General features: G+C 44.4%; 1 protein-coding gene across 4 annotated transcripts in view; it reads right to left on the bottom strand.

The window, feature by feature from the left end:
• Positions 1-12,321, bottom strand: part of ACVR2A (activin A receptor type 2A) — a 51,571-nt gene extending 39,250 nt beyond the window's left edge. For 2 of the 4 annotated variants that reach the window (XM_083865035.1, XM_083865037.1), the window contains exon 1: positions 10,459-12,321. In XM_083865035.1, the coding sequence (XP_083721161.1) occupies positions 10,459-10,513 (55 nt within the window). In that variant the 5' untranslated portion in view covers positions 10,514-12,321. Of the gene's footprint in view, positions 1-9,256; positions 9,800-10,458 lie in introns of those variants that run through there. The other 2 variants (XM_083865036.1, XM_083865034.1) reach the window with 2 other exon arrangements.
• Positions 12,322-12,877: the final 556 nt, after the last annotated feature.

Genomic DNA, 12,877 nt, shown 5'->3' with positions numbered 1-12,877 from the left:
TGAACTGCTGGAGGAACAATTAAAAATCGTGGATGTTGTGGGCTTGCTTCTAAAATTTTTGCATTAGTGAACCTCTGTTTGAGAATGAAGGAACACTGTGGGGAGAAGGGCTCAGATGAGCTCAGAAGCTCCCCCAGAACACGCTTTGTCAGCATGTAAATATCCCAAATTCATCAAAACCAAATTCCAACACACATTTTTTTTTTTTTGCTCTTACACGTGAAGAAATGGGAACTTGTCCCTTACCTCTTCACTTTGAATGAAAGAGCTTCCAACACCAAAGTATTTGTGTCATCAAGAGGGAAATTTAGTTTTGCAAACAAGGATCTAGGAAATTAATTTTGCTTGATTGGCCATCCATCTGAATACTTTTAAGGCACTGGAAAAGTCCAGCTTTGCACACTGGAGCATCAGGATTGTTCACCAGGGATCCACTTCATTTCCACTGGAATAAAAAGTGGGATTTATGCTCTCCTGGAAGCCTCTGACCCAAAAGGATGTGATTCAGAACTTTTCCAGCTGACCAGGAAAAGAAAACTTTCACCAGAAGGTGCTGTTTCCATGGCTGGCTTCCCAGAGAAGTGATAAATGCTGAGTTTGGGGCAGGAATGGAAGCAAAAGCATCTTGTGGTTTGAAATCACCTTCTCAAAATTAATCACGGTTTCACAGCTCGGTTTCAAGGCAAGCACAGCACAAAGAAACTCATCAAAAGTTCACTTCCGATCCCTATCACCCCAAAAGGGCAAAGTCAGACCAGCCTGAATTTGTTTGGGTCTGTCCCAGTGATACAAGGTATTTAAATAAAATATAACCAAACCATTGCAGATAATCTTTTTTTGATGGGCTTTATGTTAAATTTAATAAAGTTCAATTATCCCCAGGGACAACTTGCAAAACAGACCCTTTCCAAAATTTAAGACCAGAGAGTTAAAATGAATGTATTTAATCAGTGGTCTAAGCTACTTTTAAAGCAGTTTTATAAACAAATGATGAAAAATAAATAACCTAATTCTTTATAAAAAGTACAGTTAACTCCAACAATTGTGTGCCATTTTGCAACTTTCACAGCCTAAATGTTTTTCAACCCTGAAACACGGGAAATATTTAAAGAAAACTCTCCCATCATGTAATTGCTGTGAGCTAAAGAGAACTATCTGTACCCTCTACTGACAAACACTAGCAAAAATTTCTAAAATTAACAGTTACTGCAAAGTTTAATTTTGTCTCATATACTCAACACTGTAACTCGACAACAAAATTAAACCACTTCCCTGTTTATGTGGAAATTCCTAGAAGGAAACAGTTTTTCATGCTAGAAGGCTTGATAAAATGATGGGTCATATTTAAAAATAGCCTTTAAAAACAGATCCAATTTCAACTTCTGTGCTGATATTGAAATCCAAGTATTCAAAATCCAGCTGAGAGAAGGAAGACCACTCCAATCTTTAGGCAGCATTTAAGGAATGGAGATTAGTGTTATCTAGGTGAGATAAGAGCTCTCAACCTGAAATAATAAGGCCAGGCTTCAGTTACAAATAAAACCCACCTTAAAATCACAAGTTGGTGAGGCACCAAAAGGCAGGAAGCTGCTGAAACCCAGCTGAAATCAGCTCTGGGGGCAAACAGAGAGATCTGGAGATAAAACCAGCCTGGGATGGGACAGAGCTGCTCCTGTAGGGAACAACCCAGAGGAGGATGAGGAGCACCACAGGGTCCCTCAAAGGCTTCCCTGGGATCCCTCTTGGCTCAGGTGGTGGAACACCTCAAAGTTCTGGAGCTGGTGGAGTGTGGGAAATGGATTTGTAGAGAATTTTCAAAGCCTGAGAGAGCTCACATAATGTGCATCTGTGTGCAAACCTTGAGATAAGAAATGCTGATTTAGAAATGCCACAGAATAGGATGGACATTGTTGAGAGGGAAATGGAACTGGAAACAAGTTTCAAAGGGTGGCCTTGCAAATAAGACTGGATAGTTTAGAGAAATAGAACTATGAAAGGTGCTTTGTAGTAAGACCCACAAGGGGTGATTTTAGATTATTGGCTTTAAGGCATTAACAGCATTGTGTGGCAAAAGCTGATAGGCCAAGAAAGGCTGATGATGGATTGTAATTAGGAAATAGTTTGGTTTCTGATTGTGATGGCAGGAACTGTAACATCTGCATTGTCTCGCCCTTCACATGAGACTGAAAATGGAACAAAAGTTTTTAAAACACTTCTCAGTTGCTCCATGTCTGGGTCAGAAAAGGGGATAATCCCACAGTGGAACACCTCAGGGGTCTGCAGGCAGTGCCAGGGGCAGGGATGGCACTCCAGGCAGACCCCAGGGGGGCACACGGGAATTTCATGGAATTCCATGTGGAGTCCTGAGCCTCAGACACAGCACCCTCTGCACCAGGACAAGTGGGGACTGCCAGAATGGGTGCCAGCCCTGCTGAAAACAACCTGGAGGTTTGGTGGATACCACACTGAAAAGTCATTTCAAAGAGGAAATGACCATTTCTGCTCAGAGCTGTTATGATGAAGTGACATTTAAAAAGTGACATTAAACCCAGGCAGGCAGCAGATTACAGCAATCAGCTGCATGGGGCCTGCATCCAAACTGCCAAGGCTCATCTCAGACAGGAATCACCTTCAAATATGAAATAGATCATTGAAGAAAAAAATTATCCATCTACACTTTGAGATCAAAACTGGCCTGAGGAATGTTTCTGGCTCTCAGGTCACTCATGGACACCCACCCCAGACCAGCCTTGGGCACAGATCCTGCTCAGGGCTCCAGGGAATGCTGGAGCAGGTGATGGATGGGGGTGTGGGGCTGGTTGTTCTCTAAGTGGGACAGTTCCCACTCTATCACAGGGCTGACTGGAAGGCAGTAAATGCTGCCAATGTTTTCACAGCACACTAATGGCACACACTCCACGCTCTGGGGCAGGAGATGAGGGAATGCTGAAGTGCTGAAGCTGCAGGAATTCTGGTTGAGCCCTGCCTGTGCTGCCTCCTGGCACTGGCCCTCAGACCGTGCTTTGTGTCATCTCATTAGACACCACTTGGCACGAGCTACAACAATATCAGGGCTGCACTGGGAGCTGGGCAGGGATTGTGTTCCCTCTGCAGCCTCACTGCACTGGGAATTCCAGAGACAGGCAAAAGAGACCAGCCATGGATCGGCTCTAAAACACTCTTCACATCCTCTTCACACACAAAAAAAATTTAAAACAATCAATGAGTTGCCTTACCCACTTCCATTTTTCTTTTTCCAGAAAAAAATCCAAACAAACAAGAAAATCCCAAACTAAACAAGCAGAAACAAACAACAACTGCATGTTTTGCCCTTATGAAAAGTTTGGTATCTTTTAGAAAATACACAAATCTTATCCTAAATGGTTTTGAGCACTGTCTCCCTCCTGCATTCCTAAAAAGGATGGATGTAGCATCCAACATTAAAAGTCAGTCTGCCACCAAGAACTTCTGCAATTTGTTAGAAAAATGAATTGCTTTCCTTATGTGCATCCCATTTAAGGATAAAAGACACACAAAGAGTTAAAGCTACTTAAAAAGTAACACAATTCTGAGCTATACAGATTCTTAACATTTTCAAAATAATTACACAGATACTTTCTAGCAGAACCTTCAGATTAAACATCTTCAGTAACTTCTCGGGTATCAGCTTTAAGGGTCTCAATGTTCAGAATTAAACCAACAAAACTTAACTCATTTGCTGCCATCATTAGAGAAAGTGGAAATCTTCCCAAGTGTGACAACAGCAAAACCCAAAACCAGATCAGACAGCAATGCCTAAATTGTATTGTAATTACAACACACAGTTTTGCTGTAAATGCAAAATACAATCTTAATTCTCCTGGTTTTAATGAGGCAGATGAATATCTCAAAGTTCACAAAGCATAAGAATTTGAGAAGTATTCTTTTTGGCCAAGATATGGCATTCTTCTTCATTATCCATTCACTAACTCTAGACAATGTTTCCCTCATGTAATTAAAGAGTTATAAAAGCAGAGAAATGCATCTTGGCATTTCTTACATGCCCATCACAGTTAAGAGTACATAGGGGTTTTGCTTTTAATTACATTGTCATTTCAGCATTTTGTATCGAATTACCACCTAATTACCGATCCATAGAAATCTTTTAAAAAAAGAAGTTATGCTGTAACAAAGTAAGGAATCTCCAAAGGTGATATGGAGCCATTTAAATTAATTCAAGGACTTGTAGCCTTCTTGCCAACTAACAGTCCCCAACATCCCATCAGGGCAGAGCAGTGCAGTTTAATAGTTCCCAACCAAGTAACTCAAGAACAACACCGAAATCAATTACAACTTTGCACTGACTGCACCCTGAGTGAAACAGATTATCCTGCACCACTTTAACCAGAAACACCAGCACAACACAAAATTACCAAGCCTTTCACAAGGTGTTTTTAGAATTTGGGAATACTTAATTTCCCTTCCAAACCCAACAAAACACGGATGTGGCAGCGCTGCTGTGGCTGCAGGGCCTGGCTGTGAAGTCACCAGGATTTGGGGTGACAAAGCCACCCCTCAGACCCCTCCTGGCACCAGCACAACACGAGGGTGCCCCCTGCTCCTTCTCTCCATAACAAAGTTGCTCCATGAAGGAATTCCTGGCACAGTTCATGAGGAGGAACTCACAGAGAAAGCCCCAAAAGCACAGAGGTGAAGGTCTGCTACCCTGATTTTTCAGCCTTCTGATTGTTTCACATTTTTACTGGAGTTTTCTTACCCTTGTGACAAAAACAAAGACTGATATTTTGTAAATATGTAAAGACAAACCGATGGACTTCCAAGCTGACCACTGGGGTCAGAGAGGTGTTACTCTCATCTCCCAAACTCTGAACAAATTCCAGATCTTATATAAACCCCAAATCATAATAAACTTGCTCTTTCTCTTTTCACTTCTCAACCTGACAGGTGAGTGTGGTTCTTTCATGTCCTGTAGCGACAAAGGTCCCCATCCTGCTCATCCTCCTTTGACTGAGATTAATTAATCTGGGAGAACTGGGGAACAGGAGATGGCCAAGAGAGGCACATTCTTGCACTGAACCACTTGAGAAAAAAAGGCAATTTTCTGCACCCAGCTGTGGGGAGGTGCTGTCAGCAGCAGGACCTCACACCTCCAGTTCCAGCTGCAGGAACCAGCAGAGCTCCCACAAAAGCTCCCCTCCTTTCCAAAGTTTTTTTTTTTTTTAATACCTCTAACCACATAACCAAAGATTTATGTCTCCAGTTAGCAAGTGAATTGTCTGTTTTTCTTGTTTCCAGTTACAGCTTTAACTAGGAAATTTTGAAGAAAGCAGTAAGTGCTGACTTTCCTCATCAAGAATTAAATTATTGTGAAACCATGACGATAATTATGCAATGGAAAAACCCTTCCCTGCTCTCTCTTTGCACCAACAACTGAAGGATTTGATGTATCTAATGTACATTTGGGATTCCTGGCCGCAGAGATATGCAATGTAAACAACATAGCAGTAAATATTCATTTTCTGTGGGATTAAGCCTAAATATGCTCTGCTGTTTGGCACCGTAGTCACAAACTGTTTCTAAGAAAAAACCCCCTCCACCACCACACAGACAGCTCAGGGAGAGAGAAGACAAGAGATGCCACATAAAGTCACTGGCATCCAATATCACTTCAATTCCATATGGAAATAACAGGAAATAAGATGTGCCGAATTTTAAAGCACCAAGGCAACAAAAACACATTAAGATTTCATCACGCAAGAACTTGGCTGTAAAATCCGTAATTTTCTTGATCTTTTTTAGGGAGTTTTCATTTTCAGGAACATCAGAGAGCTAACAGCTCATGGATGCTACCAAGCAGCTCGAGCAGGCATTTGCATTAAGCTGCTTTCAGTTAATTAAGTGGTGGAAATGCATCTCTCCTACACCAAGAAACCTCTTCCACAATCAGATTTCCTTGTCAACCTCTCTCTTTTTACAGCCTGGAAAAACTACAAGTGGAAGAAAAGGGAGAATGAATAGGGATGAAAAACATTGGTGCTGTTATTTTTTTCTCTTCCTTAAAATCAATCATAGGATAAAAATTAATGTCTATGGTAAACAGAGAAGAAAAAAAAAAATAAATTATTTGTCTGTCCTCATTTGCTACTCAACCAAACTCATCAGCAAAGGGATTTTTGTCCCCAAACTCCAGAAAGATGTGAATGGGAAAATAAAATAATAATAAAAAAATATTCAAATAGTCTCCATTAAAACTATTATTCCTGCTAACAGCAACTCTCCTGTGGCAGAAAAGAGCTTTTCCCTCACACAGAACACCTGCCCCTCAAAACTTACACCCAGAATATTCAAACAAACTCACTGAAGCTTCTTTACCTCGTGTGTGAAGTGCAGAGATGCAAATAAACTCATGACAGCAGCATCTCTCCGGAAATGTTTGGAAAGCAGAGTTCTAAACCAGAACGATGCTCACATTAGCACAATTACAGCTCTTTTCAGAGCCCACAAGATTTAGGGGTTTGTAGTTGTTAAGTATTAACAGATTATTTAGGAATAGTTAACAGATTTTGGAGTTGGAATCATTTATAACATCGACTCCTCCATAATTCAGTCTATGCTCGAAAAAAAAAAAAGTATTAAATAGGTTTATTTAATGAAATAAGTCTTGCTCTCAACAGCACCATTAGGAGTGCCCAGTGGTAATATATTTAATATAAAAACTTGTGCACTCTGAGAAAAGAAAGAGATCTTTACTTTAAAAGCAGTACTAATTTCTGAAGTGTTTTATTGCCCCACAATAAAGTGAATAAAGTGATTAGAGTCCAACCACAATCATGGACAGCTCGCAGGGAACAAACACACCAGCAGAAACAATTTCACAAACATTCCCCAACCTGGGGCAGGATTTTCAAAGGTTACCAATTAAAAATTAAAGGATAGGGGGGAAAAAAAGACATTTCACATGTAAAATCAAAGAAAAAGTCTCCCCTTAACTCCTTCAGGACACTCAACCATTCATATTCTGAAGTCATACTATGGAAAGCAAGTTTTACAGTTCTCCACAGATTATTTTTTTTAGGGAGGGGAAAAGATGCTATTTAAAAAATAATTTTTCTGATAATAATCGTGGTAAGACAGGAGAATAATAAATTAAAAATCAGAGGATAAAACATGTTCCATGGAGTGAAAATACTACTTCAACCACAAAGGTGTTTTTGGCACGCCAGTACCTTCAGCTAAATTACTCAAGACCTTCTGGGTGGGTTGGGAATGCTCTGGCATTAGGAAAAATAGAGAGAACCAACACTTTTCTGATACAGTTCCTTTTGCTTAGCTGATTTTAAACTTGATTTTAGCTTCAGTGCTGAAAAATCCAGGTCTTGCTCCTGCAGAACCTCTTTGCTGAGGGACCACCCAGGTACCAAAGGCAGAGCAGGTATCTCAGAAGAGATGAAGGGTTGGGAAATGAGGAGTTTATGAGTAACAAAAGGAAAAACGAGATTTTAAATTAAGATTATGGGTGAGGAAAATCCACTACCTCAGCATCTCCCACACTTTTGAGCCGCACGGGGCAAATGTTTCTAAAATCTCAGAAAAGGATGGAAGTGCCCATTCTGAAATGTTCTAAAGTGCAGCCCAGTAATCACAAAATCACCAGAACACAACCACACTTCCCCGGGGGAGGGAGGGGAGCACACAGATAAAATCTGAAAAGAGCCTTTCTTTGATGAACAAGCTGTTTTAGTCACAAGTTTTCTGGTGAAGTGAAGCTCCCCTAACAATCCTGCCTCACCTACAGCAGAGGCACAGGAAGCTTGTCCTGGAGTGTTTTATTATTCCTTCAGGATCTTCTGCTCCTTCTGGAATCAAACATGCACAGGTTTATCTAAGAAGTAAATTAGAGGGCACAGGGAGAACCTTGACCCGGGCACTTTGTTTTCTTGTTTAGTTAATTGCGTTCATCTCATCTGGAGCTCCTGCAGATGGGTGCAAACCTACACCCATTCGCTTTTATCCAAGCATCGACAAATATTTCAGAGCCTGATAACAACACAGATGCTCTTTTTTCAAATATCTTAGTCAGAACTGGGGAAATATTTTCACTCTTTTAACAAAGATGATTAAACTCACTGGAAATTCCTGTCCATTTGCAGTACATTGACAGGATTTCATAGAGTTTACAGATAATAAAAATAAATCGCTTTGAACCTAAAGAACACTTCCACACCCACCACGCAGGAAAAAAAAAAAACCACAACTTTTTCACCTATTAAATGAACCCCAGTATTAATTGGCCATGTAAACAGCTGCAGAAAATAGCTGTATTTAAAAATAAATGAACAAATAGAGAAGACCAAACCCTGAAAGAACCTGAACACCAGAGAGAGGCATCTCCACACCTGAACTCCAGGATTTTCTCAACCATTGCCAATATTCCAAAATACACAACCAGGGCAGACTTGATTTCCACACTAAAGACTGGAAAAGAAAGTTCTGATGATGATGATGATGTTAGAAACAATTCATCAGGTAGGGCTTTAAACTGAAATAAGTCAGTTAAGAAACACTACTCATAAAAATGCCTGTACTTCAAGCTTAAAATCTTATATAATCCTGTAGTTCTGATCATAAACCAAACGGTTTCCTGTTGAATTTATTTATTTTTAGGCTTGCCTAAAATTTCAGAGTGTCTGCAGTCCTGGTGTGAGTAGAAAATAGTATAATAATTCTTAAGTACCGGAACACTTAATGTGTAATACTGGAATAACCACCAAAACAATGTCATTAACATGAGAAGCAGCCCGGATTGCAGGCAGTTTCCTGCTCATTTAGCCAAGATTAATTCTTCACAGGCAAGAGGAACATTCTTTTCACCTTACCAAGGACAACCCGGGCGAGAAACGTTAAAGAAAAGACGTTTTTTATTGCTTTGGCTGTTCTTTTTTTCTCAAGTCTGATAGGTAATGTCAACAAAAACCACTATTCTATGCTCTAGGCAAAAGGATCTCAGGGGTGGACGTGGAAGAGAGGCAGACACGGAGAGCAGATGGCAGAAACTGTCAGGGAGAGGGAGGGAAAAAAGTTTCCCTACAAAACATATTGCTGAATTAAGAGGAACGCTGCCGAGCTGAAAAACCAGGCGTTGGGAAAAGACGACACTGCACGTCTTTACTGCAAAGGCAGAAAAAAAAAAACCTGTCAGAAATCAGGTTTTGTTTCAAAAGAAGAATAAAAAGGAAAGCTCCTGGCTTGTCCTTACCCCGCTGAGCTGTTTCCCAGCCCAGCTCGGGCAGGGTTTTTGGGTTTGTCCCTGGCAGCGCTCGCCATTTCACAGCACACTTAGCGCACAGGGCGCGGATCGATAGCGCTACAGACACAAGACGAGACTTATCCATTTACAAACCGCAGCGAAACGGCCTCCTCAGCAAAATCCTCCCGGCTCCTAAGGCTGGAAATCTAAAAGGCATCGTTACAGGGATCTCATTACTTCCCTTCTCTCTCCCCCGGTGGCACGGGGAGGGCTGAGCACTTGTCTGCGAGCTTTTAGCCTGATAAACAAGCGTAGCTTTGCACACCCTGCAAAGGATGCTAAAAACATACACGGAGCGCCAGGCTGGCTTGTAAAACCCGCACCAGATCCTCGCACGGCTCCTAAGAGGGTTTTTTTTTGTGAGACTGATGGAGCTCCAAGCACAAATGGACCCACAGTTCACCCAACCACTGGTTGCTGCCATAACAATTTTCCTGCTGGAGGAGCGTGGGGAAGTCCTCACACCCCCCTCCCTTCGCTTCCCAGCACTCAGAGCTGGCGTTTGAACCTCAATTTCTGCTGGTTTAAAGACAAAAATGGCAATTTTTTTTTTTCATTCTGCGCTAGAAGGCAGTGACATACCGAATAGCGAAATGCAGAGGGTTATAAATTATCCTTTAGAAACAGAAAGGCTGGTTTTTCACCCCAGTGCTGTTGGTACATCTCTAGAGGCACACACCCCTCGCCATCACCAAAGGACCAGCTCAGCCTTCCAGAGAGGCACCGATTCCAAATTAATGAAGCATTAACCAAGGTCGCTGTTCACCAGGGAACAGTCCGGGCTAAGAGAGATGGAACTGAAGGGAAAGAGCAGCTCGGCTGGGTAATTCTTATTTAAAAGCAGCATCCAAGAGGCGTAACTGCGCTGCCAGGTTACTCCTATGGCACTAGGTGGTTATGTTCTCCACATTTATTCCGCACAATTGAGCTGAAATCCAAGAGCTCTGAGCTTTCCAAGTGCTCTCTCTATGTATTTTTAAGACTAAACAAGAAAGCAGCTCCTGCCTTTACATGTCGCTGCCGTCCACAAACATCAACCACCTGGAAAAAAGAAATTATTTCTTTTCATTCATACGGAGCCAACTCAAGTTTCCAAGTGCTGACCCCAAAGCCCTCTGTTTAAAGTGACAAATCCAGGAACATTCACTTACCTGATGAACAAGAGATAAGAAAAACAGCGAACGCCAACTTAGTAGCAGCTCCCATTTTCCAAGGCTGTTAAAACATTTAAGTGAGTTTAAGTATCCAGTTTTCTGGGTCCTGCAAGCTGGAAAAAAAAAAATCTCCCTTCTTGCTGAACCGTTATAAAGCAATTTATAGCAACATTTCTGCAGCAGGTAGTGTTCATAAAACACTAAAAATCAGGTTTGTTTAGACACTGACGACCTCCCCGCGGCTCTTTTTCTAGAGAGAATCCGGGTTGAGGGAGGGATAAATATATTTGGAACCGTGCTTCAAAACACACGTGTCATTTGGCTTCTGTACAAACGGGTGGCAAAATTCAATTCATAAAAGTAATGCTACCAATCCACTTAAAAAAAAAATAAAAATAATTAAAACCAAAAACAAAACGAGTCAAGGATTAAACTGCTGAGCACGACGAAGTCTCTGAGTCTCCAAGTGTTTTCCACATCAGGCGCCGTGAAGGATCATCCCTGGTGGGTTCGAGTGTTGGGGGGTCGGGTCGGGATCAGTCCAAGGCGGTGTTTTTGTCCCTCCCTTCACACTCCGTGTAGTGTTTGGGAGAAAAGCAGCTCCATTTCCAGTTCCAAAACCTCGGGGCGAAGAGAGGAAGTTTTTGTTTTTTTTTTTTGTCAGTTTGTCGATTAAAAAAAAAAAAAACTACATTTAAAAAACCAGCCACCAGCTAGCTACACGTGGGTTTTCTTTAATAAATGTTGAAGGGGATTTAGTGTAGCCCAGGAGAGGGAAAAGGAGGGGAAACAACAGTCTGGGAACAAACAAACCTTTCGGGCTTCTCGGGAAGTGGGAAATCTCTAGTCCTTGGGCAGGCAGCGAGAGCAGCGCATCCCACCCTCGCCTTCGCCGCCCTTCTCCAGCACCACCACTCCCGAATCCCGGCAAGATTTCCGATTCTTCTAGGAGATTTCCATCCCCTCCCCCCGCGAGAGGCTATATTTGGTATTTAAACACACAAGAGTGGCTGGGGAAGGGGGGTACCAAAAAAAAAAATTAAAAAAAAAAGAAAAATGCAGTATCCAGGCGCGCTGGGAGAGGAGGAGGAGGAGGAGGGTGGTATATTCTTTGTGGCAAATCCTCGCTGAGTGCGGTGCTTCCAGGAGAATTGGGTTTCTTTGGAAGGGAGGCGGCTGTGGCTCAGGGTGGGCTGCGGCTGGATGGATCCTGGTTCCTGGATGGATCTCGGATGGATCCTGGATGGATCCCGGCTCCTGGATGGATCCCGGCTCCTCTGGCTCCTCTCGGATGGATCCTGGCTCCTCTCCCTCCTCACGGACACATCTCCTCCTCACGCTGAGACTCCACCACCAAATCCACCCCTCCGAGCTCAATCCAGTTTCTTGCCTTTTTCTTTTTTTTTTTTTTTTTTTTTCCTCCTCTTTTTTCTTTTCCTCCCAGGAGCGAGCAGCAGGAGACGGCAGGGGCGGGGAGGCAGAGCCTTGTCCCCGCGCCTCCCACACGGCGGAGCGGGAAGCGATCCCCTCGTCACCCCTAACTCTGACCCCGGCTCAACTCTCCGGTCTCCCGGGCGGCGGCGGAGGAGGCAGCGCGGCTCAGCCCAACTTTGTCCCTCCAGCAGTGCAGCTTAAGGGCTGGCGAGGCGAAAAGGCCGAGCCGGGGGATTCTCTCCGGGCGGCGGCGGCCGTGCCTAGAGCCCGCCGAGCGTCGCTGGCAGCGCGGAACAGCCCTCGGTGCCCCGCTGCCGCTGCTCCCCCGTGGTAATCTCATATCTACCCATTCACCCGTGTGGCGTGTGGAGAACCGGCCCAAGATGGCGGCGCCCGGGCGATTGTTTTTGTTTCCTCTCCGCCTCCCCCTCCTTCCCCACGGCCGCGGCGGCCGCCCCGGATTGACGGCCGCGACACCCAATCACCACTCAGGGTTTGCTGCTTAGCCCCGCCCTCCCTCTCTCGCCCCTCCTATCGGCGGCGGGGCGGAGCGCGCTCCCCCGCGCTGGCCCCGCCCCCCGCGGCCCGCGCGCGCCGCCTCACGGGCGCGCTCCCGCCCGCCCTTCCCGCCCCTCAGGGCGCGGCCCCGCGGGCGCCCGAGCCCCGCTCCGCCCCGACCCCCCCCTGGCGGTAATTCACCCTCGGGGGGCTCCTCCGAGGCCTTGGGGGGGCTGTGCTGTGCTCCCAGGCTCGAGTGATGGAGGGGAAACACCGCCGGCGGCCACGCGGTGGGACCTGGCTGGGAGGGGGCACAGCGGTGTGAGGGGAGGGCGCTGCCACCGGGGTCAAATGTTGGCCTGGTCTTTCCCCTCATCCCCTCCCCAGCCTGGAAATGTCCCTGGAAATGCCCTACAGGTAGTCCAGGTGAGAGGTGGGCTCTGCTGTGGGCACCTCGCTCAGGAGCATCACTGCTGGTACAGCA

This window comes from Zosterops lateralis, assembly GCF_965231275.1.
Source record: "Zosterops lateralis genome assembly, chromosome: 7".
Classification (NCBI taxonomy): domain Eukaryota; kingdom Metazoa; phylum Chordata; class Aves; order Passeriformes; family Zosteropidae; genus Zosterops; species Zosterops lateralis.
This window is presented reverse-complemented; position numbering and strand designations above follow the sequence as displayed.